A 26,995-nucleotide genomic window follows, 5' to 3' on the forward strand; every position below is an offset into this window, starting at 1 on the left:
TTTTCAATCCTGGTCCTGGGGACCCACTGTTCTGCACTGTTCTCCCTTATCTGATACACTCAGTTCAGTACATGGATCTCTCTCTTAACGAGCTGATGATTTGAATCAGCTGTGTCAAATAAGGGAGACGTAAAATGTGCAGAGCAGTGGGTTCCCAGGACCAGGATTGATTAGTTTCCATTGTTATGCTGATGATACTCAACTATATATCTCAACAAGACCAGATGAAACTTAAAAATGTAAAAGATTGGATGACCAATAATCTTCTCCTATTAAATTCAGATAAGACAAGAGATATTACTTATTGGACCAAAAAACAGTACACAGAATCTCTTGGATTACAATTTGCTAGACGGATGTACTGTTACTTCCTCTACACTCAGAAATCTGGGTGTTGTATTAGACAGCAACCTGTATTTTGAAAATCATATTTCCCATGTTACAAAAACAGCATTCTTCCATCTTAGAAACATTGCCAAGCTTCGAAACATGTTACCTGTTTCTGATGCAGAAAAGCTAGTTCATGCATTCATGACCTCTAGACTGGACTATTGTAATGCACTGCTAGCTGGTTGTCCTGCATCTTCAATAAACAGGCTACAGGTGGTCCAAAATGCAGCTGCTAGAGTCCTTACCAGGTCAAGAAAATATGAATTTTTCATTCTCTGCACTGGCTCCCTATTAAGTTCTGCATCAGTTACAAAATATTACTACTTACTTATAAGGCCCTTAATGGTTCAGCTCCTGCGTACCTAACTAGTCTTCTATCACGCTACAATCCATCACGCTCCCTAAGGCCGCAAAACTCTGGACTCTTGGTAGTTCCTAGGATAGCAAAGTCCACTAAAGGAGGTCTTTTTCACATTTGGCTGCTAAACTCTGGAATAACCTTCCTGATAACGTTTGGGGTTCAGACACACTCTCTGTTTAAATCTAGATTAAAGACATCTCTTTAGCCAAGCATTCAAATAATGCATCTCATAACTTTGTACTTCAGCTGTATCTGATGAAATGCACATTATCATTCTTTTTCTTGGGTCGAACACATCATCTTTGCTTGGTTGGAACAGCAGCTACACTAATTTCGTCTCTATTTGCTTCTTTGTTTCTGCCACGGGACTTGCATCCCAAGGCAGCTAGGAATTACACAAGCTTCAGTCTGGATCCAACTCTTACGAAGATCTGAGATGACTTGAGAAGAGATGATGCTAACCCCCCAGAAGATGCTAACCTTGGAACAACATATAAAACTACCAAATTTTGCTTAATCGCAAAGTTTAATCGCAACATATAATCATTGCAGTTAATTGTGATCACGGTCTGTTTGATTACATGCAATTTGTAACTAACTGCATGATTTTTACTGTACATTTCTGCTATAGTCACCACTAATAACCTACTCCTAAATATTGTAGAAACTTAAAACTTTCTGTAAAGCTGCTTTGCAACAATTTGTATCGTGAAAAGCACTATACAAATAAACTTTAAAAGTGGGGGAAAATCACATTATGAAAAATATTTTTCTCTAGTACACAATTGCCTCAATTATTGGTACCCCTAGAAATTCTTGATTAAAATATCTCTGAAGTATATTCCCATTCATATCTGCATTTTTCATCACACCAGAAGACTAGGAGCAGGGAATTATCCAGCCATGACTTCGTTTCACAGGAATATAAATATGAGGGAACACAAAGGCCAAATTCCCTTAATCATTGATCACAAAGTCACTTCACAAATTAGAAAGTGTCTGTAAGAAAAGAGCTAAAGCATTGAAAATTCCCATTTCCACCCTCAGGGCAATAATTAAGAATTTCCAATCAACTAGAGATGTTGCAAATCTGCCTGGAAGAGGATGTGTGTCTATATCGTCCTAATGCACGCTGAGGAGGAGAGTTTGAGCGGCTAAAGACTCTCCAAGCATCACAGCTGGAGAACTGCAGAGAATAGTCTTGGGGTTGGAAAGTCTCAGATAAACAACAAAAAAAAACAATTATCAAACAGCACCTACATCACATGTTGTTTGGGAGGGTTTCAAGAAGAAAAAACGCTCTCAACCAAACAACTCCAGCATATTCATTTGCCAGACACGACTGGAACTTCAGATAGCTCTGGCTTCTATGGTCAGATGAAACTATAAAAGGAGCTTTTTAACAGCAAACACTCAAGATGGGTTTGGTGCACACGTGTACAATGAAATGCAGTTTCTTTAATGTTGTGAGCCTATTTTTCTGCCAGAGATCCTTGATATCTTGTTCAGATAGATGGCATCATGGATTCTATCAAATGCTGAAATTACCTTAAATACCCATCTTCCAGCAGGACGATCCAAAACAAACATCAAAATCAAAACAAAAATGTGTCACTGAACACAACATGCCATGGCCGTCCCAGTCCTCTGACCAGAACCCTGTAGTAAACGAGTGCAGTAACCTGAAGAGAAGCAGCACCAGCATGGACCTGGAAATTCTGAAGGTTCTGGAGCGATTCTGTATGAAGGAATGGTCTCTGACCTCTTCAGATGTTCTCCAAACATATCAGGCATTATAGGTGAAAACTCAGCTGTTATCTCGGCTAAAGGATGATGCAAAAAGTATTGAATAAAAGAGTATGATTAATTGTGGCCAGTGGATACTAGAGAAAAACTTATTTCGTTATGATTTGCTCCCCATTTTAAATTCTTATTCTTGTAAATTTTTTTAAATGAAAGATCAAAAGGATTAGCGATAGATTTATTTTCAGTCTTCTTAGATCATATTTACTAAGGGTATGAATAATTTTGAGCACAAATGTATATGATGTAAACTCAAACTAGTAGCCTCAAACTTATTTTATTATAGATGTTCATTGCTTTGTGCCAGACTTGAGTGTTTCCTTGAGAGATGTAAGCTGCATCAATGACAAAGGATTGGACTTCAGTGAGCAATCATCTTCATCGGTGACCTTCCCAACACCTGCAGTGCTGACTGATGAAACAGGTCTTTTACTCTGGCCTCTTCATTTCAGTGCATCACTGCCATCAGCCACCCAGCCAGCCAAGCTGAACTGTATGAATATATAGAAGTCTTAAAATGAAAAAGTTTGTATTTACGCATACACAACGAACCAGTCTAACACTTGCCACTTCTATGGTTAAAGATCACGGTGCGAGACACCTCATCTTATTTTTGTCACAGCTCCATTAAAATGCAGAAGTGAACATGTACAGATTCCGCATTTGTGACCGAGACAAGCCCAAAAAGAGATCGTCATTAAAGGAGATACAGCAGTAAAGGCACATCACTCAATCGCTTTGTGTTTAGCTTACGAACACCGTAGAATTGACCAAATTTTCAAATACAATATAAACTTTACCAAAGAATCTTTAAGTATAGCTACACTTTTATTTTGTAAAGACAGCTTCTTATTTACAGAAAACTGAAAGACCAATATGACTCAAATGATTCATTTCTTTTCGCCGTTCATGATCAAGAGATGTGGCGTGTTTTTTCCCCCCTCCACTCTTCAGCTGTTCCTCAATTTCTACCAAACTAATTATTTTAGAGGCTAATTAGAGGTTTAGAAGTCACTTAAATCAAACTCACCATTTTTGAGAAATCAAATGTCAACTTCCATCTTTATTTTTATCCATTTTAACAAGTGGAGAAGAACTGCTCTGTGGTACAGCAGTCGCAAGAATCTTCAAGTTAAATTTTAGCGAGATTACATTTTTAAAACGAAGTCGTTTGGTAAACAATCGCTTTATTTACCTTCATCTGGCAAGGTACATTAGCAAAACAAGCTTCTTTACTTGTATACTTTGGCTTTAAGACAAAAATGTCAAGAAAAACAACCTACAAACTGTCACATTTAACAACAGAACTGATAGATACGGCACAACTGTAGGAAAGACCTTCAGGTGAAGGCTCACAAAACTCAATACGCTCTTAGCAAAGTGTTAATGTGATAACGCAAAACAAATCCACTAATCAGTTGTGCTCTTCAGTCAAAACAAGTGATACAAAAATCAGATTATTAATTCAAACCAAACTGCTAAAAGGTATTATGTCTTGATTAATACTGTCCTTAAGATCAAACCTACAGTTTTCAGAATGTGACTTTTTATAAATGCAACAGCTTTACCGTAATGCCATCTTAATCGATCAACATTTTAACAAACATGCTGGAGAAATGAATAAACTCACAAATAAAAAAAAATAAAAATAAATCTACATAATAGAACGCAAGGTATAAGTTATTATTCCCATTCCTCATCATCTGCAGCAGCTGCTGGGCTCGGGGCGGATGCTTGAGGCGGCTCATCCGTCTTGAAGGACCCTCCCTAAAAACAAAATCCATTATTAAAAGACATGCATCAAATTACTGCAACTCGAGTTCAAAACTGGGGTTCAGGCCGTACCTTCCGAGTGTCTGTAGACGCAAACACTTTTCCACGTGGGTTGAAGCCTGTTGTCCCATGAGCACTGAAAGCAATTTCCTCCAGCCATTTGGGAACTTCCTGTTGGGCCTGTGAGATAGGGGTTTATGAAGTAATATTGAGATGTGTGTACCGTATGCAGTTGATTGCCTGTGTTTACATTTATCATTAAAATATTCCATTAGTTTTTAAGCACATAAAACATGGTAAACAATGTTTGAGCGTTGACCGTACATGATGTGCTGCTTTAGCAATGATTACGTGGATGAAAGCCTAATTTAAATCTGTTGTTCATATAAAGCGGGTTAATAGGCCCAATATGAACATTTACAACTAAAGACGGTGGAAAACACTGCTAAGTATCTTGGATGCAATATGAAAAGTACAAACCCCTGACAGAACTTTGACCAGAGAGCGAGCTAATGGAGTGTCAGACTCTGGGTTAAAAAAGGACACGGCCCGACCGATGTTGCCACAGCGTCCGGTTCTTCCGATGCGATGGACGTATTCGTCGATGCTGCTGGGCAGGTCGAAATTCACAACATGCTGGACCTGCTCAATGTCCAGTCCTCTGGCAGCGACAGACGTGGCCACCAGCACCGGACACTGACCCAAGCGAAAATCACTGAGAGCCTTCTCTCGCTCTCGCTGCTCCCGATCACTATTCGGAAAGGGAAAAAAAATAATCAATTAAAAGCTTTGGTCAGAGATGATCTGTAATAACATGCATCTACAACTGCCTTGTTTTCTTCAACATTATATTAGCATGAACACGTTATTGGAGATAAAATAAATTAGAGAAAGGGACAGGAAAAAAATAAAAATACCCATGGATACTTGTAGTAGAGATTTTCTCCTGACAGAGAAATGTTGCAATGAAATCAGCACTTCTTTTGGTTTCAACAAAGACCATCGTGCGTTCATTCCCTGTAATTGCAAACAAAGTGCCATGAAATTGATCAGTTTGCTTAGGTATGAAGATCGAAGCTGATGTCAACATCAAACCGTTTACAACCCATTTATATTTTGTGTGTATTAAACTGATGCGAAACTGGATTTCAACAAAATAATATAAATTAATCAGTTTAACAATTGGTTACTGGAGACAATCGGTACCAAACTATTGGAAAATCAGTACCAAACTATGTGTACTGCATTACATACAGTAAGTACAGTAGTATCCTAAATCAGTTGATTCTCAGACTAATTCTCAACCCTACAAAGATACACAGTGGAAAAATGTCAAAGTATAAACCTCTTACTGCTACATTCGGTAAAATCGGTAACAAGTGTGTGAACATTCTTAAAGGGGTCATGAACTGAGAAATTAAAATTCCCTTGATATTTTAAAATGTAAGAGGTCATTGTACTATAACTAGTAAGTTTTGAGTTCTGAAACTTGCAGGATTTTTTTTAGTCTAAAAACAGCTTATTTTTCAAGGCAGTCTATCAAAATGACAGCTTGTGGAGTGTTCTACTCTATGATGTAATAGTGTGGCTAAATACCGCATCCGCAGAAGATCACTGCCTGTTAAGCCCCGCCCACCTATTCAACATCACTGCCTGTTTAGCCCCACCCACCTATTCAACATCACTGCTTGTTAAGCCCCGCCCACCTATTCAACATCACTGCCTGTTTAGCCCCGCCCACCTATTCAACATCACTGCCTGTTTAGCCCCGCCCACCGATTCAACATCACTGCCTGTTTAGCCCCGCCCACCGATTCACACATTTAGTGTAAATAACGAAAGAGGCATTTGCAGGTCTACGCAGAAACCAAACTACAAAGATGCTCTGAAGATAACAAGATGCTGTGCAGTGGCAAGTTGTGGAAAAAAACGGCCTTTGTATTGCTTTCCTTCTGATCCCAACATTAGGAAAGAGTGAATGAAGCTTAAAGGTCCCATGACATGCTGCTTTTTGGATGCTTTTATATTGGCCTAAGTGGTCCCTAGTACTGTATCTGAAGTCTCTTTCCCGAAATTCAGCCTTGGTGCAGAATTTCAGCCACTACAAGCCAGTCCCACAATGAGCTTTCCGTAGGACGTGCCATTTCTGTGTCTGTAGCTTTAAATGCTAATGAGGAGGAGAGAGGCGGGGCAAGGTGGAGGGTGGGTGTGTGGCCTTAACCAGCTTGTGCTACCATGCGCTTATGTTGACAGTGGATGTATCGCAATGGCTCGTAGACACGCAGTTGTTCAAGCTTTTCAGTTTGACCCGAATCGGATCCGGATGGAGAAGCACCAGACGAATAAGTTGCAACTCAGCGGCTACAGCAGGACGTCTCCGAATGGTTAGTTTAAAATATTGTGTCTGGATACGGTACTTTAGTTGGTTTATGTATGCTGTTACAGTTATCACCATGTAGCTAATGATAGCCTACGCTGTTGGCTTTTCATGTTGCTCTGATTTGCTATTGTAGTTTAGAGAAGGATCTTGTATACTCTGTATAATTTTTTTAATGACAAAGTTGCCCATGTCCACGTATATTGAAGTCATGTTACACATTACACTTCATAGGCTCGGATGAAGGAACTAAAAAAATCAAATAAAAATACTTCGGTGCTCATTTGTACATCCAAACACTGAGCAACTGTCATGCGTCGCTCGTTTGCAAGCCATGATGTCTCTTGAGGAAAAAAAAATATTGCGCTCGCCTCGCACGGTAGTAGCTCATTTTCTCATGGGCGGGCAAAGCAGAGAAAGGGGAGGTAACCTTTCCCCGTATGACGACAAAGGGAAGATTCCAGATTGGGCATCTGAGCTTTCATTTTCTCAAAGGCGAAGCAGGATACCCAGGGCTCAGTTTACACCTATCGCCATTTCTAGCCACTGGGGGACCATAGGCAGGCCAGGGGAACTCATATTAATGTTAAAAAACCTCATAAAGTGAAATTTTCATGCCATGGGACCTTTAATTTTAAATCAACTACCAGACTGCGTCAGAACTCTGTCCTTTGTTCACTTCATTTTACCACGGATGTGTTTACAAATGAGGCACAATTTTTCACAGGATTTTCAGAAAGACTGAAACTAAAAGACGACGCTGTGCGAAGACATTGGATCCGACAATAATGTCGCAACAAGTAGGGCTGCAGCTAACGATTGTCAACTAATCTATCGTTTTTTTAAATATTTTTTTTTAGATTAGTCGACTAATCTATCGATTATTTTTCAATTAATCGATTTATTATTTTCATATCAGTTGATTAATTCTTTAAACTATTAATAAATAACAGTAACTTCTGCTATTAATCTTAATATTTTATTCAAACGTTTTCTCGATTTCACGATTTACTGTTTGTGACTGACAGCAGTTGCTTACAGGTGAGAGACCTGAAATGATTTATTTATTCAGCAGATTAAATCATCTGCTTGAATACATATCTGTATGAATGAACAGCTGAAGTCACAACCGCATTCAGGACACAAGAGCGACAATCAAAAATGGCGTCATAACACTGGGAAGTTTTATCACAGTTGACAGCCCTTTAAATAAATGAGCCCAGTCGAGGCTTGTCCAATGAATCACACAGTTAAACAACTAACAATTACTTTAAATGCTTTGTTAGCGAGTGCAGAGAGCACGTTTGGTGCACGTATCTCAGAGCTTGCTCGATTGCGCCCACAGCACAGCTCCAGTGGAATTTAAGACAAACATGAATCATTTAGCTTTTTAACCTAAAATCACAGCAGCGTCCATCGGTGAAGGATGTAGGCCGTCAAACATACAAATAGGGCTGTCGCGGTTAAGGAATTTCCCTTGTGGTAATTTTGAGTGGCTCAATAGTATGTGGTATTACCGCGCATATATAAATAAATAATTTGTGTGTATGCGTTACGATGTAAGGAGGTCATATTCAGAAACCAATAAAACCGAAACTAAATCGTGTTGAAACAGGAAGTAAAGTAAACAAGAGAATGACAAAATAACGGTCCACATAAAACTTAAACCTGACAATAAGATCATTAGTATATTGTAGGGATGTAACGATATATCGCAGTACGATATTTCGCGATGCAAAAATGTTACGATATGTATCGTTGAGTGGTGGCGATACTTTTACGATATGACGACAGTCTAATCCTATTGGTTGAGCTGCCGACATGACCTACTCTGCAACAGCGTCGCGTGTGCTTTCATCGCAGTTGCAGAAATCGCTTGAACTGAACATTAGTAGGGCAACATGAGTTCGGCTGAAACTGAAATTGAAGATGCCCCGTTGTCTTATAAGTCCGACGTCTGGCAGCATTTTGGTTTTCCGGTCACGCGACAGGACGACGGTAAAAAATAAAATACAGACAAAACACAAACTGTTTGTAAACACTGTAAAACAAGTAAGGGATAATCAACGGCTAGCTGTGCATTAAATGATTTGAATGCACGACGTGAAGGCGAAGAACCACCTGATGCGCAGAGGAGGAATCTGCTGTTAAAAATGAACCATCCATTCATCATATCATCGTGCAAAAATAAGAATTAGACTTCGCGGGCTTGTCAGAGCTATATTACAGTCACGGCGCATGTTATTACCACGGAGTGGGAAATGAAAAGTTTCGTGCTTCAGACTTCGCCCACTTTTTGAGTCACACTGGAATTAACGTAGCCGAAGTTTTAAAAGCGGCTATACAAGAGTGGGAGCTTGAAAGGGCACACCGTACTACACTTTCTTGAACAGAACATTTTATTATTATTATTTTTTTTTTACTGCTTTAAGAAGTTTCTGTCTTACGCTTCTTAATTTTAAGTTCATGTTAAATGTAAAAAAAATTTCAGTGACTGACAGACAGACCTATTCAGTTGTTAATTTGAATACAGAAGGTTATTAAACCTTGAAATTTGATCTTGTATGCACAACAAAGAAAGTTATTGAAATTTGTTCATGTTTTTTAAATAAATCTGTTATTTGAATTTTTGTTCAAAATATTGTGATACGTATCGTATCGTGAACCCAGTATCGAGATACGTACCGTATCTTGACCAGGGCATATCGTTACACCCCTAGTATATTGTTAGCCTATATAACAGTTAGTTCTGATCCTCGAATCTGACTGACAAGATACTTTCTGTTGATATTTCACCTGTGTGTTCTAGACAGCTGTCAGTCAGTGCAGCTTCATTGTTTCGCCTCAAGGTGGCGGCAAGAGACTGTCTTTGAGTGAGCCTTTAAACCGTTCATTCAACTACACGTTCAAAAGCGCCGATTCATTCAGAGATTTGTAATGAAACACTGTTTAAATCATTTTAACTTTGAGCGCCACTTTTAAAGGCTCAGCTGACCAGCAGAGCATGGATGCAAAGACAGATTTCGCTTTCCTTGTACATGACAACCTGTTTTCACAAATGACTTGCCCTGAAGGACAGACGCAGGTAGTCGCACGTGATCAGTCGATCTCTCATTCGCTGTCTGTTTAGGCTTGTTAAGTGCAAATTTACTGAGCCTCTGTGCAAATCAGCATGATACACATTGTTATCATTACCATTATTCAGTACACATGCACGAAGTGTAAAACAAGAAGGGCGTAACCTTACGAAAAAGAAAACACTGAAATATCGCGGTTGCTGCGGTTGTTGCATTCCTCTGCGGTTATGCTCATCAATAGCGCGGTATTGTGGTTATCGCGACAGCCCTACATACAACCTATTAGCCAATCACAGCAGTGTGCATTTACGTCCGAGTCTACAATCGGTCACGCCTATTCCAACAGTGTTCTGAGAGGGGTGAAAACAACAAGACAGAAAATAGCCTATTACTTCTAAACTGTTTTTATGTAAAAATCTTGATAACATAAGTGCACCTCCGAGAACAGTGCAAAAAAAAAAAATTCTCTTTTAAAAATGCCATTTCATGACCCCTTTAAAGGTTTCTGTGAACTTCAATTTAATGACTTGAATATCCGTCAGTTTCTCACAAGGTTATCAAATGGGTTTTGACTTTTAAAACCAACACGTTTATGCTTCAATTAGTAAGTTGCGTACGGATTTTTAATAAGCCCTCAATGTAAAATAATCAAACGTGTATGCTTGTGAATGTACCTGTAGCTCTGAGCACTTCAAGCAGCTGGTCTCTCTTGGAGTACTGGTCCACCTGAACGATAGTTTGCTCCACATCACTGCATGCTCCACCAACAACACCAACAGCAAGGAAAATGTAGTCCACTTTCAAAAAATCTGCAGCCATCCTATCATACAAAACATAACACATCGATCATTCCTACTGAAGCATCACTCTCACTGAATAACAGATGTGCAAAACATTTTCAAAATCATCTAGTTGTGTGGATGACTACTTGATCTGTTTAAAGCCCTGTGTAATTAAAGCTGCAGTCCTTAACTTTTTTTGGTTAAAAACTATCCAAAATCAATATCCGAGTAAATACATAACCATCGCCTTACTTTAGACCAATTCACAACGGTTAGTTTATAATAATGTTTTCTAATTTGAGTGATACAGGTAAGTTTTCGTAGGAAATTCAAACATGGCACTGCGTCATTACGTCATGTCTATAAACAAAGATTGAGTCCCAGGTACTAGGCTATTGCATGCGAGGATGCTGCAGGTGGCGGATCGTTATAGCCTTTTCTCACAGCAGCTGGTGTTTATGAAACATGTGACTGTAATTAAATTATTCCAGTTTTAAATGTGCATCTGATTACAGATAGCCTGGGATTACAGAAGATTTGTATTTTAAATTGAACCAGTTCGAATGAAGAATAATTAGCTTTTTGGGTTAAAAGAATCTTAATATGAAATTCGAATGGTATGACAATTAGAGAATTAGACTGTACAGAAATTTAAATCTACATGCTAATACACACTACATAGTCACGCAATGCTGATGTTGTTAACTAACAATTTGAGAGCAAAGTATAACAATTTGAATGGTTTGATGTGAGCTAAACGATCATTAGATTTAATCACCATTGGTAGCGCAATTTATTGTAATGCTTTTTTCCTCAGTTGGTCAGAACAAAAGTGGCAGACTTGTTACTTGTTCTGATGACAATATCTGGTGAAAATTCTTATTTGGGTCACATATTCCAAGACGTAGGTGAGAATTTGTGATTCCTAAGTACAGTATCCACACCGGTGCAGTGACTGACAGCCACACATTCACCTCAAAACATTAGATTCATCCACGCTGGAGCCGTGCGGAGTACAACCCACGATGAAAATAATTCCGCAAGTAACTGCAATTGCAGGTTTCAAACTGAGATGGAGACAAAGAGGCAAAACTTACGGACTGCAGTTTTAATCTGGTTTTAGATTTATTTGACCCCAGTCAGATAGTTTTTAAGGGGGTGTTAGACTCATTAGACTCACTCGTGTAGCTAGATGGAGTGCAACGAAACAACAGAAGCACACTGTCTCCAAGCCATTTTTATTGAGCTCTAAGAACTGGTTTGCACGTATCTATTCTGATGGTTTTTGTTCTTTTTGAAACTTTGTAACCTTTTAGACTAGTTGCAAAAAGCAGCTTGAACATTTAACATCTTGTGTTCTAAAGAACACAGACAAACAGGTTTGGAACAATCAGTTTCTGAAAGAATAATTCTTTAAAGGAAATTCACGTTGCACCGACAGACGCAGACCAACAGCGACAGCCGACTGAGTACAGCACGTCAATTTTTCACACATTCCAAGAGCAGACAGACAGACTCAATCAGTGAAAACAAGTGCCGACAAATGGCAACAGACGCAGACAAGGGTAACACCAATCAGACAAAACCTGACGAATGTGTCTGTTGATGTTTGTCGGTGCAACGTGAATTGGCCTTTAAAGTGCGTCAGTCAGACCTTTGAATATCTTCAGGGTAGGTGGCACTGAACATGAGGGTTTGCCGATCCTCTTTTGAAGGCATTCCTGGAGATCCCACCAGCTTACGCATATCCGGCTCGAAGCCCATATCCAGCATTCTGTCTGCTTCATCCAGAACCAAATACCGCAGCTTACTCAGGCCAACCTGACAGAGAAAAGTAAAACATCATATAGCCACATTATATTTTATCATTTATGAAATACTTTAGCACATTGGTTGGGGGTTGGGACACGACATTACCTTTCCACGACCAATGATGTCAAGCAATCGTCCTGGGGTCCCACACAAAACATTGCAGCCCTTTAACACCTCTCGAATAGTGTATCCAGTATTTATACCACCATAAACCACCACAGGACGCACACAGGTCCTACACAAGATTCAAAACCACATTTTATATTTTAATTGACAGTTTTTAACATGGAAGCTACAAGCGATTAGAATAAATTAGATTAGATTAGATTAGATTCAACTTTATTGTCATTACACAAGTACAGGTACAGGGCAACGAAATGCAGTTTAGGTCTAACCAGAAGTGCAATAGTAGCAAGTGCAGTATATACAATGGTTGAATAAGTGCAGGACAAGGATATGTACTGAGTATATGTATAAATATATATAGAAAGATGGTTATTAATATAAACAGAATTTACAGGTGAATATGTATAGTGAATAAATATACAGAAATTACAAGTGAATATGTATAGTGAATAAATATACAGAATTTACAGGTGAATATGTATAGTGAATAAATATACAGAATTTACAGGTGAATATGTATAGTGAATAAATATACAGATGGCTATTACTATAGGCAGAATTTACAGGTGATATGTACTATCAATATAATATATATACAGATGACTGTTACTATAAACAAGGTGTAAAAGTGCAGTGGAAGTGATTGCGTATTACAATTAGACATACGGTGCAAAATATTAATGTAAGCATTGATAATGTAACAACAGTCGGCAGTGCAAATGAGCATAATCCAATTTAGGTATGGTAGTGCAAGATACAAAAGTAAACAGTTGTTACTGTAATAAAAATGTACATTCAGTAGTGCAAATAAGGCAGATGTGAGGTAGGAGAGAAGAGTTAATAATATATGAGGAAGTGGATCAACGGGGGGTAGAGTTCAGTAAAGAGACAGCTCTGGGGAAGAAACTGTTCTTTAGTCTGCTGGTCCTGGTCCGGAGGCACCTGAAACGCCTGCCGGAGGGCAGGAGAGAAAACAGTCTGTGGGCTGGGTGAGAGGAGTCCTTAAGGATGCTGCGAGCTCGATGCAGACAGCGTTTCCTCTGGATGTGTTCGATGGCAGGTAGTGGAGTCCCTGTGATGCGCTGGGCAGTTTTCACCACCCGTTGCAGTGCCTTGCGCTCCGCAACAGAGCAGCTCCCATACCATACTGTGACACAGTTGGTCAGGATGCTTTCTATTGCGCAGCGATAGAAGTTCACCAGGATAGCTGAGGAGAGCTGATTCTTCCTCAGTGTCCTCAGAAAGAAGAGGCGCTGGTGAGCCTTCTTGACCAGGCTGGAGGTGTTGGTTTTCCACAACATGTCCGCCGAGATGTGGATCCCCAGGAACTTGAAACTGGAGACACGCTCAACAGCCATTCCATTGATGTGGATGGTGTCGTGTGCCTCTTGACTCCTTCCTGAAGTCCACGATGAGCTCCTTCGTTTTGGTGGTGTTGAGGAGCAGGTTATTTTCAGTGCACCATGTGGCCAGGTGCTGGATCTCCTCCCTATAGGCAGTCTCATCGTTGTTACTGATGAGGCCAATCACCGTGGTGTCGCCTGCAAACTTGACGATGGAATTAGATCCATACACAGGCTTGCAGTCGGAGGTGAAGAGGGAGTAGAGAAACGGGCTTAGCACACAGCCCTGTGGTACACCAGTGTTAAGTGTGATGGATGTGGAGCAGGTGAATCCTGATCGAACATTCTGGGGTCTGTTGGTCAGGAAGTCCAAAATCCAGTTACACATTGAGGTATTGATGCCCAGGTCTCCAAGTTTGGCTATTAACTTGGTTGGGATGACAGTGTTGAATGCTGAGCTGAAGTCAACAAACAGCATACGTGCATAAGTGTTCTTATTGTCCAGGTGAGTGAGCACAGAGTGCAGTGCCATGGAAACTGCGTCCTCTGTGCTCCTATTGCTACGGTAGGCAAACTGGTGTGAGTCCAATGTGGATGGTAGAGAGTCTTTTAGGTGTTCCAGGACCAGCCGCTCAAAGCACTTCATGACGATGGGTGTGAGTGCTACAGGGCGGTAGTCATTAGGGCACCTCGGACTAGAGTGTTTTGGCACTGGCACAATGGAAGTGCATTTAAAGCATGTTGGTACGGCTGCTTGGGCAAGAGACAGGTTGAAAATGTCTGTAAAACCCCAGCGAGCTGCTCCGCACATGCCCTGAGAACACGACCAGGGATGTTGTCTGGTCCAGCAGCCTTGTGCGCTGATCCGCTCAGTGCCTTGCAGACATCTGTGGAGGAGAGTATGATTGGTGGGTGGTCAGCTGAGGGATTGAGCTTGGTGGCAGTTTCTCTGTTGTCTCTTTCAAAGCGAGCATAAAAGTAATTTAGCTCGTTCAGGAAGTTGACATCAGTGGCTGCGGGGTGGAGTGGGTGGGTTTGTAGTCACTGATGGCCTGAATGCCCTGCCACATGCGCCGAGGGTCAGAGTTGGAAAAGTGTCCCTCTATCTTTAGCTTGTAGCAGTGCTTGGCCTTTTTGATGCCCCTCTTCAGGTTTGCTCTGGATGTGCTGTAGGCTTGTGCATCTCCTGATCTGAAGGCAGTGTTGCGTGACTTCAACAGGAGTCGCACTTCCTTGTTCATCCAAGGCTTCTGATTTGGATATGTGGTGATCTGTTTCTGGGTTGTAACACTGTCAATGGTGATATTGATATGATCCAATACAGAGGAGGTGTAAGAGTCAATGTCTGTGTGAGCGCCACTGGTGGCTTGAGAAGCAAACATACTCCAGTCTGTGTGTAGAAACCTTTCCTGGAGTGTGGAATCTGCCCCCGCAGGCCACACCTTGATGGTCTTCACTGATGGCTTCACACGGTTGATGAGGGGTGCATATTTGGGGGTGAGGAACAAAGAAAGGTGATCTGACTGTCCCAGGTGGGGGAGGGGTGTCGCAACGTAAGCTCCAGCCATGTTTGTGTAAACATGGTCTAAGGTTTTGTTTCCTCTGGTGTGACAGGAAACATGCTGGTGAAACTTGGGTAGCACTGACTTTAAGTTTGAGTGATTAAAGTCACCTGCAACAATAAAAGCCGCTTCGGGTGATCAGTCTGTTGTTTACTGATGGCTGCGTGAAGTTCTTTCATAGCAAGCTTGGCATCAGCATCCGGGGAATATAGGCTGCAGTTATAATGGTGGAAGTGAACTCCGCGGTAGATAAACGGTCTACATTTAACCATGAGAAACTCAAGGTTAGCTGAACAATGACTCCCAACAATAGCAGAGTTTGTGCACCAAGCTTTGTTAATGTAAATGCACAATCCACCACCTCTGGTCTTACCGGAGCCATCTAATGTTCTATCCGCCCGGTGTGTGGCGTCCGCTAGCTCAATAGCGGTGTCCGGTATTCCGCTGTTTAACCAGGTTTCCGTGAAGATTAGGACGTTACAGTTCAAAAGTTTCTTGCTGTGTGTGATGCTGAGTCGAATCTCCTCCATTTTGTTCACTAGCGACCGTACATTGGCAAGGAAAATGCTGGGTAAAGAGAGCCGGTGTGGTGTTAGCCTTAGCTTAGCTCTTAGTCCTCCGCGCTTCCCCCGCCTTTGTTTACGATCTCGACGCCGCCTGCGAGCACTTCCGCCCGGCCGGGTAGGGTGCATAGCCTCGGGTGTCCTAGCGATCTCAGGAAGGAGTCGAAGATTGTCCATAAAAGTGTCGGAAATTGCAAACCGATATCCAAAAGCTCACAACGGGTGTACGATGTAAAGGCACAACTGTTCTGCACGAACAGGCCCGAGATGAGTAAGAAAAATACCGCAAAATTGCAAAATCTGGAGAGACCCAGAGCCTCGCGATGTACTCGCGCCGCCATCTTGGGATAATCAGAAGTTTCTCAAATGAAGGACCTCATACGAGTCCATAGTGTGGACTAAGCTAATAAGGAGTTGTGAATCGGAATCATGTTTTGAATAAAAAGCTATATAAATAAAGGTGACTCATAAAGTCAATCCCCAGCTCTACTGTGCATAACATACTGTAGTAAAAATTCAAAGGGCAATTGCAGATTTAGTTAGAATTAATTTTTCTAGTCATTTAAAATGGGATTCATGTCTCTATGGCCAGAAGCATTTAGGCAAAGGCTATGAGATAGTTTAGTGCAACGCATGAGAAAATCCGTGTTGTATGTCAAAAGCTTTCGGTTACTGTCTGCTTGTCTTTTGTTGCGTTAAGATAAAAACTGTTTACATTTTTCTGTTTTTTGCATATACACACCTCTTAAAATTTGAATTATTCCAAACAAAGTCAAATTTAAAAATTACTTTTAAGTCGGTGTTTCCAGAATTTTTGGTTTCAGACAGGAAAATAAATAATACGTAAGTGTATAAAATCGTTAAATTCTAAAATGCGTACCCATATGCAAACTTCCTGGCCTCCAGATAGATCTGATTGATGAGCTCTCTGGTGGGGGCCACGATTATGGCCTCGGGCTCCTGCACCTCGCTGAACTTGCTGGCTGCCACTCCATCAGCCATAAGCCGCTGTAGGATGGGCAGCAGGAAGGCCGCCTGAGTGATGGCACAGAGCAAGCAAACAGTCAATTATTTAAGTAATTACCATCGCTGATAAACCACATCAGAATCACAAATTGGCATTTAATAAGAACAGCATGTCATAGAGGGTTGTTCTTGCCGTTTTTCCTGATCCGGTTTGGGCACAAGCCATTAGATCTCGTCCAGCAGAAATAATGGGAATTCCATGTTTTTGGACAGGAGTAGGCTTCACATATCCAGACTTTGTTACATTCTTTCTCAGTGATTCACAAAGTCCTGCTTCATCAAAAGTCTGTAAGAGAGAGTGAGCACATGAGGGACTTCATTTTATTTTGAGGTATTGTGTTGAATTTGTAGCTATTTTGCCCTATTTTCATAGCTTCTGTACGTGCTATGTACACAAAACAGCTCTCATGGAAATGAGCCTGTGTGTAAACACAATGAAATGAAAATGAATTTACATAGTCTTTGGGAAAAAAAAAAAAAGTTACAGAAATAGTTTTTTGCTGATGCTATGTTAGAAGCGATGCATTGCGATACAAATGCCAACATATAACCGATGCACTTTTTTAAATGCAACGCATCGTTAACTTTTATGCCGATCCACTGATGCAAATCTGTGAATCTTACCATCCCTATCCACCTTTCTTCCCATAAAAATGGGCGCACCCATTTGTAAATTTTATGGGTCAGGCTTCCGGTCTCATTCGCTTCCAGCTATTTTTAGCTGTATAAAACCGCTCGTTTTGCTGCTTGATATTGCAAATTGGTGTGTCTTACCATATTATTTTAATGTTATCTTAATTAGGAACACAGGTTTGCAGTGCAAAGTTTTATCGTTGTTAATCTTCTTATTTCCCTATAGTGGCTAATGAATTGGAAGTCTCGCCCATAGACCGATACCGTTTTTCTGTGCACCTGAATGTTTGTGTGAGCGCAGCACCAACTCCAGTCTCTGCGTCTGCGACAAATAACGTCAGAGAAACGTCAGTAGGCTATAATCGATTATGGTCTATTACTGCATCGATGCAGAATTGCCCACGTGTGCATCACAATGCATCATAGAAAGGATTAATTTCAACAACCCTATGGGAAACAATGAATTGATGTCATGCGTTACAAAAATGGCAACATGATCGATTTGGTACAAACAAATTGCACTTATACTACAACGTCTAATAGTCAAAGTTAAAAATGGCTTACTATAAGAAAAAAAATTATATATATATAATTTGCTGATATATATATATATATATATATATATATATATATATATATGCACTAATAACTTACCATAATAGCTTTTGGAGGATTGCTGCCACTCACATCCACAAGGATGTCATCATATTTGTCAAAATTAATGCCTGTGGCATAATGGGAAAATATGGAACTCTCCTCTTCTGGAGGGGGAGGCGGCACATAGACAACCTTGGGTCCTACAAAAAAGAGAAACAAGGTTTATTCTGGATATAAAACAAGTTAACTATAACTCTTGCATTGGCTAAAGCAGGGGTCACCAAGCTCAGTCCTGGAGGGCCGGTGTCCTGCAGAGTTTAGCTCCAACTAGTGCTGGGCGGTATACCAGTTCATACCGAATACCGGTGTTTATTTTTCTTATGGTATGAATTTTTAAAATACCGCAATACCGGTGTTATTTAAATAACGTTTGGAACGCAACACACTGTTTGAGAGGGGTCTCTTTTCACTGTTGCATTGTGGCGAGGACACAGCTGTATGTGTTACTAAGCGTGAAAGTTCTGAAGCTGTAGAACTAGTAGAACGTGATGACACAGAAGAACTCATCCACAATATCCACCGCGCGCCGCCATCAGCTCCCGCGTCTCACACAAAGGAGCGTGACTTTAGCACTATATTTAGCAACTTTCAGACCCTTTTAGCGGCTTTTTTTCCATAGAATATACAAACTAACAAACCTAGCGAATTATTTGGATAAACCTTAGCTATGGTTCAGTTGGAAGTGGCCAGTGCTGCCCCGCGAGTGCGAGATCTGACACTTCCGGCACAGTGTCGCGCCTCTCTGCGTCTGTTCTGTGCAGCGAGCGGCTGAGAAGCACCGCATTCATTTGGCCGTACCGCGACTGTTTGGAATTATAAATATGAGCATAGTTCGTCTGTTAATATTATGCACTTTTTTTTGTTTGCATGAGACAAAAAAGTAATATAGCCTAAACCACCGCATAGCCGCTCTTTAGTGTAATGTTAGATGCATGCTGATTTTATCAGATGATGTCGCGATTATAAATGATAGTGACTCCTGGTTAACATGTATTAATGAGTCGTGTTTAGTCACTATTTAGTGTGGAATTTTTCTACAACATTTTCTCATCATGACAGTAAAATAGGGCATTCTAAGTCAATCTACTGCAGTTTTTCCTCTCTCAATCAGTAGAAAATGTGGTTAACACCTGGTCATGCATGAAAAAAATAAATACCATCATATACCGTGAAACCGGTATAATTTAAAAAATACCGTGATATAAATTTTTGGCCATACCGCTCAGCACTAGCTCCAACCCTAATCAAACACACCTGAAGCAGCTAATCAAGGTCTTGCTAGGTATACTTGAAACTTCCAGGCAGGTGTTGAGGCAAGTCGGAGGTAAACTCTGCAGGACACCGGCCCTCCAGGATCAAGTTTGATGAACCCTGGGCTAAAGCAATGACTTGCATTGAAGGAAAATATGACCCACCTGCATTTTCACCTGCTTCTTGATCTGGCTTGTCTGCTGTTGAGGCTGGACAATCAGGGGGGAAAAAAACAAAACACAAGAAAACTAAGCAAATTTAAAAAAGCACAAGTTTATTACTAGTTACTATAAATGCAGTAAATTACCCTTGGAAAACACTTCCTCATTCCGGCCTCTGAAACCTACACAGTGTCATTGAAGAGAGTTCAATTGAACCCATAAGATAAATTACTCATGAACTACTTAAACCAAAAACAAACAAAAAAACATGAATATTAATGTCACCTCCTCTTCCAAAGCCTCTTTTTCCTGTCTCTTCATCACCACCACCTTAAAAGCAGGACATAATAAAAATTAAATGACATGGTTCAGTTGTGATTGGTCTAATGATGCATTCACACCAAGCGGCAACCTCCCGCTCTCTCTCGTGAAGCCAACACGGAAGTGACTAAAACTGCAATTCATCGACTGGCCGCTGGAGGTTGGCTGTAAAAGGGAGTCAATCCCATAGACTCCCCATGTTAAAATACCCAACTTTACAGCAGAAAAAAAACATGTTTACAGCCTGGTGCAAAAAATTATTTTCGTCTATAGCGCTAATTTTGCCCTTCATGACAACTGTGAGGGGGGTGAATTTTTTTAGAAGTCATGTTTAAATTATATTGACCCTTAAAGTTCTGCATAATTAAGAGCATGGCCAGTTGAGTGACAGGCGGATTACCACTGGCAAGCTAGGTGGGCGTGGTTTCAGCAACCAGCTCCACTCATGTGGCACCTCTTTGTCCATTTTCGATTATCCGGGAGTGACACGTGGTGACGTGCTTGCCAAGATGGCAGCGGTCGGCTCCGGCCATTTTAGGCTTCAAAAAAGCTTTACAGAAGTCAATGCAAAGACGCGATAGACATCCTGCGGCGAGAATGACGTGGTGCGAATTGAGCATATCGGGCATTTGACGCTCGTAACTTCGCGAGAGTTGAAAAATCTGAACTTTAACCGCGTTAAAGTGGTCAAACATGTACTGTATATAACCTAAACTGTATAATTCACCATTGCCCCAGGTAACTAACTTTCTACATAGCTGTGCTAGATTCACGCCTCATGTCTTCCAGCCACCATCACATCATATTACAACTACAACCAACCATCCCGGAAACCGCCACGAAAGCCTCCACGACCTCTTCCTCGGCCTTCACCTCCTTTCCAACCTGCAACAAACAGATGGGCTCCATGAAACATCACAAGTCATAAATAAAGGTCTATTATTCGAAATAAAAACATTACCCTCATCTGTGCCATTTTCGTCATTTTCTGGAAGATAAACAAGAACAATTTATTGTTAAACAAATGGGAAAAAACAAAAAAAAAAAAACATTGTACACATGAAAAATTCATCACCTCTTCCAAAGCCTCTTCTCCCAGTCTCTTCATTACCACCTTAAAAACAGGCAATGAATATTAAAATGAAAAGTCATTACACAACTTTACTATGATTGGTCAAAGGCAATGTTGTGTGGTTAAATGTGTATAATGAGCACACTACACTACATATTTCACCATTGCCTCAGGCATCCAACTTCACACAGCAGAAAGAGATGACAAGAAACGTGCATGGCTATTTTCTCACAAATTCAATCAAGTCAAATTAATTTATTCCAAAAACCAACCATCACGGAAACCACCACGGAAACCACCGCGAGAACCACCACGGAAACCACCGCGACCTCTCCCTTGGCCTTCACCATCTTTCCAACCTGCAACAAAGAAATGGGGTCCATGAAACAATGGAGCGTAAGAGTCATACAAACATGTCTTGTTTAAAAAAAATAAAATAAAAAATACCCTCATTGTTGCCATTTTCATCAGTTTCTGAAAAATAAGCAAGAACATCATGTAAAAATTCTTATTAAATGCATACATGCAAAACTGCACAATAACAGTTAAACTGATAACCGTAATTTTGCTCAATTTGTGTCAATTGTCAGGAATTTCAGTAAGTTATACTGCTTTTTAAATACACCTTCTGATGTTCATTTTGTGCTATAACTAATAATAGAGTCACCACCCTGGGTCACATTATCATAAATGTGATGGTCACTTCAAGGAAGTAATTTACCATGTATCCTTCTCTAACATCCTTGTAGAAAGGGAATTCTTCCGAAACAACCCTTGGTGTGGCGACCCATCCCACAGTGCCCTTCAAGGGCGCAACAATGCCATTCGGAGAGATTTAGTCTCACACTCATGTCTTTTACAGTAAAATGATTTCACCCAGAAAAATTTGGAAGATATATCAAAACATTGCAATGAGTGAAAAAAGCTTTCAAATTACATCCACATTATTTTGGAGGCAGCTTGTGTTCTTTTTTTTTTTTTTTTTTTAAGTATAATATAACAAAAATTGACTGATAGCCTTAAAACCAGACATCTGTTGAGGGGAATGAAGGACGAATGTAATATCACCTGATTTAAAGGTATTTCTGAAGCCTCCTCTTCCTCCTCGTGATCCTCCCCTGCCTCCTAAAAACATCATATAAGCAATGCTGGTCTAACACAATGTAAATAAGCTTGCAGCAGTTGCACACAAACAACTTTGGACTCAGATTTACAAAGTTGAAATCTGTAGTTCTTTGTTGTTTACGCAACCCTCTGAAAAGACTTTAAAATATTTAAATATTTTAAAAACATGTTCTGCACCTTTGACTGCTGTACAGTCAATGGTTCTCATTCATTAATAATTGGTTAAATTCATATTTATACGTACATTCAAATTTCTCACAAAAATTCTCCATGTAATTAACATGGGTTTCTTAACCTCGTTTTAACGCCTTAACCTCGTTTTCTTTCGTCTTCACTCAAACTTTTTCTCCCCATTAAATTTAGAATTAATTTTAGTGTTAAAGTTTTTGGTTAATCATGATTTGTTTGTAAACATTCATATACAGTTTTCGGCAAGCACACACACTACACACTTCTGCGCCGCATTGTGGCTGACAAGATTTTGTTTCGTCCTCCATGCCGTGTGCAGATTTATGTTTCTGGTGGTCGGTGCCCACTGTTCACACTGCATATCGCGCACTTGTAATATCTGAGAGAGAGGGAGAGCATCCAGTTTTGTTCACATAAAACTAGACGCACTGGTGGCGCTCTCTCTCAATCATATAGTGAGGGAAATCCAAGCTGGAAATGGCTCGATTCCACACATTTTTAGACACCGTGAACAGGGAAATCCATTTAGAGCACCTTATTGTATTAATTAAAATACCTATATTTGGCACCAGATATTGATTCTCGTATCGCATGGAGAAGGACCGCGATATCGCCATATTGATTTATTGTCCCACCCCTAATGGATTTTGCCGATATTTTTAACTCATTTTGGCCGATACCGATATATTTCCTTTTCTTTGGAAACAAGTCTCTCCTGTGCAGAAATAATAAGCAAAATATTTTAAATTTTGGTTAGTTTAAGAACTTATTTGTTAGAATTAAATAAAAAAAGTTTTTGACCGTACATTGAAGCTTTGAAAATAACTATAAATAAACTATCAATCGCTGCATTTTCCCCCCCAGAAAGATGCAGTGTTAACTCTAACATTTTATTTTATGATTTAACATTTGCAGATGGTCCAGAGTTGTAAAAATTCTGAAAATCTTTAGATTTTATGATTTGTTTAAAAAAAAAAAAAGACATTACACATTAGGAGTGGGCGATATAGCCTCAAAATTATATCACGATATTTCAAGAATATTTGCGATAATGATATTTACGACGATAAAAAAAATATGGAACAACGTTTTATTGGTGATTGCAGCTGGCACGCAGCAGCATTTATTAGTGCAAACACAATGAAGGGCATTTTCCATCCTTTTCCAATGAACTACTGTCATTGATGACAGACTACCTAATTCAAAGTGTAAATCTATTGTCATAAGGTGGCAGAAGCAGCAGCATTATAGTGCAATAGTAGTGACCAGTGTTGGGCAAGTTACTCTAAAAATGTAATTCGTTATAGTTACTTCTCACAAATAGTAACTGAGTTACATCATTATAAAAGTAACCAATTACCATGGAAAGTAACTATTGCGTAACTTTTTTTTTATAAATGTTCAAATGTCAAATAACTTGATGCATCCAATATTAAATGAATGAAATGGACACTACATGGAATAAATTATTTTTAAACATTGTACACTAATACAAAATTTAAAAATGCTCATTTAACACTGATCATTTTTTAACATTCTAGCAGACATTATACCAACAAAGCACAATTTAACTTAAAATTAATAAGTTAGTAAAATACTTCGTGGCCATTTTTGAGACCCCTTCTTGAATCAGGCTTGCAAATAAATGCAGCCTTGCTGAGCAGAAGGGAATTCTTTTAAAACATTAGAAAATATTACAGAACCCCAATTTGAACACTATGTGTGAATGTTATAATAAATGTATTAATAGAGCTGTTGTAATTATTATTATTCTTTTTAATTTTACTTAACAGAACAACAGTAATACTACAACACTAACATTTATGAATGTTGATGGAGCTTTTATTTCGACGGAAGCCTGCAGGAAGTCCTCAGTGCTTTTTGTTGACAGCAGCAGATTTATAAATTCTCATTACTAATTTTGGAAGATGCACGCATCACATTGTCACATGCCTTGTAAAAATTCTCAAGTGTTACTGAGCAACTGACTAGTAACACAGTTTCAGGGCAGATTTCCCTCGCGGTTTGGACTTCGAACCCTGGCTAACGAGACAGCGCCGCGAGCTTGTGCAGCGCTGGTTGAATGCAAATCATGCATGTATTAGAAAACAGAACATTCTGCAGTGTATTTAATTGTTTAAGTAATCGTCATACAGTAACCAGCAACAACCACTCCTTCCTCTTCTCATGGAAGACATGCGATGCAGCACTAAACGGTATCTTGCTGTCGGTGCGTCGTGCTTGTAAAGATTTTTGCGTCTTTCTCGGACAGTTTTAAATGCTTCCACACTGCCGTCATGTTTTCTGCATTAGTGCGCGCCTCTATTTGATCGCGTCATGTCATTGTTCGGTACAATTTATTAGGTCTTTTTGCTTATTTTCAACCGAATAATTTCAGCTGCCGAACAATTGGTGCATCCCTAGTAAATACGTCATCTGCGTCGCTATATCATGGATATCACGATATGACACTTTATCATGTAAAGATTTATACCAGTATTATCGTGGACGGTATGATATGGAACACCCCTATAACACAATGAATAAATCAGTATATTCATGTAAGCTATAGCTTCTGACCATTAAATCAAAACATACTCATTTTATGACATCAATTACTGCTTTATTTAATCAGAAACAGTCTAAATGTTACTTGTGTAGGTTATTTTACTTTTAATTTAATTAGAAGTAGGCCAACAGCGCCCCCTACAGATTAAAATTCCTTTAGGACCCGGGGAGGCGGTCACTGCTGCCGCTGCATGTGCTATTACTTCAAAAATGAGTCACACTGCTGACGTAATCTAATCGCTAGCACACCCTGAGCCCATGTGAGTTAACGTATTCATCTTATCGGCATAATTTTTCATATCGGGCCGATGCCGATATTTATATTTAAAGCCATTATCGGCCGATTCCGATATCAGTCCGATAATATCGTGCGTCCTTATTATGCTTAAGTTCACCTACTCACCTCTGCCCCTGAATCCATCACCAGCAGTCGTCTTCCATGAGCTGCCATCAACATCTACAAACACAAGGACACACTTTAAATCTGATTTAGAGCTGTATGAATAGCCTTGAATAAATGAACTACAGTAGCACAGTTTTGCATGTGTATGAGCCGGTTTACAAACCTGTTATCCAACAAAGACATCATTTATTGACATGCTTTTTCTCCAAATTAACTTCATAACATCAGTCGAGTGTTTGAAATAACTTTGATCAGACGTGGTTTCATATTACAGAATGAGGCAGAAATCATACTATTTTATAGTACCGTATTGACCTAAATATAAGACGATGTTTTTTTCTTGGAAATACATCAGAAAAAATGCGGTCGTCTTATATTCAGGGTCTAGACTTTGACATGTCAATAATACAGCCACAACTATAGGTGGCGCCAAACACGCTTAAAACGAGTGTGCCATGAAATATGTAATGTGTGTTGTAAAGATCGCGAGTGAAAAAGAAAAGCTTACAGTGGCATGAGACTGTCATGTTAGCCTGATGGGAACAAACTTCCTCTGTAAGTGATTTTAAAACATAAGACAGTGCCCAGATTTGAAGACTACAATAAGATTTAACTTCTACGGTTAATAAAATTTTGGTAGGCTACTATGAGATGGATAGCCTAATTGTTATTTAATTCAGATGGACTACCTGTTATTTTTATGGTTTATCAAAAAGTGTATATTTTTTAAATGTCATTGTTGGTACATTTTACAAACAGTATTTACCATACTTTCAAAACAAAAATTAAAATAGGAAAAATATGCAATATGAAAATAAGAAAAAATGTTTTACAGAAGGGGAAAATAAAATAAAAATTTTTCTTCCAAAAGGTACATCTGGAAAAAGGGGGGTCGTCTTAAAATCAGGGTAGTCTTATATTCGGGTCAATACTGTATAAAATACATTGATAAAGGCTATGTTGACTAGCATTGCATTATAAACATACCTCATCCTTATAAATATACCCAAGATTACTCGAACACAGAAAAACCATATATTGTCGCAATTGTATGCTTATGGTCTTCAAGTTTCCTCAGTTAAAACTTCTCTATCTGCGTTTTATTCAGTGATAACTGGACACCTTTGTCCATATTAGGGATTTCTTGGGAGTATCATCAGTGCAATTACTTCTGCGATGCATGTGTGGAGTTTCTGCGCAAGAGCGCCCTCCGGTTTACAGTATGAATTAAATAGTCATTCCATTACCTGTGTACTCAGTAATGCTCACAACACCAGGGTAAAAATAGGAAAAATAATACTTTTCTCTAAAGACAAAGGATTTTTTTTTGTCTCTTAGTGGATGCATAAGTGGATTCCCTTAATTATCGTCATTAATATTGTTACCGCAATAAATACCAGAAATCATTGTGGTATATTTTTAAGCCCATATCGGCCATCTCTATTCCATCTGATATATACAATTTTAAACTTTCATTAATAACGTGAATTGCTTAAGTAATTATTGCTTCTAATAAACCTGTGACAACCAACACAGGGCTCCAGACCACTGACTCCCAAAAACATAATTAGGAGCCAAAAGATTGACAAATTACAGAATTGCTCAGTGGTTTAGAAGTGC

General features: G+C 39.6%; 1 protein-coding gene across 2 annotated transcripts in view; it reads right to left on the bottom strand.

Moving 5' to 3' along the window:
* Positions 1 to 3,727: 3,727 nt before the first annotated feature.
* Positions 3,728 to 26,995, bottom strand: part of ddx4 (DEAD (Asp-Glu-Ala-Asp) box polypeptide 4) — a 32,246-nt gene continuing 8,978 nt past the window's right edge. Inside the window, exons 6-25 of one of the 2 annotated variants that reach the window (XM_058788575.1) lie at positions 25,376 to 25,429; positions 22,159 to 22,215; positions 21,538 to 21,564; positions 21,363 to 21,449; positions 21,094 to 21,132; positions 20,980 to 21,006; positions 20,841 to 20,903; positions 19,983 to 20,027; positions 19,844 to 19,879; positions 19,701 to 19,745; positions 18,283 to 18,425; positions 17,129 to 17,281; positions 16,850 to 17,004; positions 12,481 to 12,610; positions 12,218 to 12,384; positions 10,456 to 10,601; positions 5,245 to 5,344; positions 4,808 to 5,078; positions 4,400 to 4,507; positions 3,728 to 4,321 (exon numbers count right to left, since the gene is read on the bottom strand). In XM_058788575.1, the coding sequence (XP_058644558.1) occupies positions 4,238 to 4,321; positions 4,400 to 4,507; positions 4,808 to 5,078; positions 5,245 to 5,344; positions 10,456 to 10,601; positions 12,218 to 12,384; positions 12,481 to 12,610; positions 16,850 to 17,004; positions 17,129 to 17,281; positions 18,283 to 18,425; positions 19,701 to 19,745; positions 19,844 to 19,879; positions 19,983 to 20,027; positions 20,841 to 20,903; positions 20,980 to 21,006; positions 21,094 to 21,132; positions 21,363 to 21,449; positions 21,538 to 21,564; positions 22,159 to 22,215; positions 25,376 to 25,429 (1,937 nt within the window). In that variant the 3' untranslated portion in view covers positions 3,728 to 4,237. The remainder of the gene's footprint in view (positions 4,322 to 4,399; positions 4,508 to 4,807; positions 5,079 to 5,244; positions 5,345 to 10,455; positions 10,602 to 12,217; positions 12,385 to 12,480; positions 12,611 to 16,849; positions 17,005 to 17,128; positions 17,282 to 18,282; positions 18,426 to 19,700; positions 19,746 to 19,843; positions 19,880 to 19,982; positions 20,028 to 20,840; positions 20,904 to 20,979; positions 21,007 to 21,093; positions 21,133 to 21,362; positions 21,450 to 21,537; positions 21,565 to 22,158; positions 22,216 to 25,375; positions 25,430 to 26,995) is intronic. The other variant, XM_058788576.1, reaches the window with a different exon arrangement.

This window comes from Onychostoma macrolepis, chromosome 10, assembly GCF_012432095.1.
Source record: "Onychostoma macrolepis isolate SWU-2019 chromosome 10, ASM1243209v1, whole genome shotgun sequence".
Classification (NCBI taxonomy): Eukaryota; Metazoa; Chordata; class Actinopteri; order Cypriniformes; family Cyprinidae; genus Onychostoma; species Onychostoma macrolepis.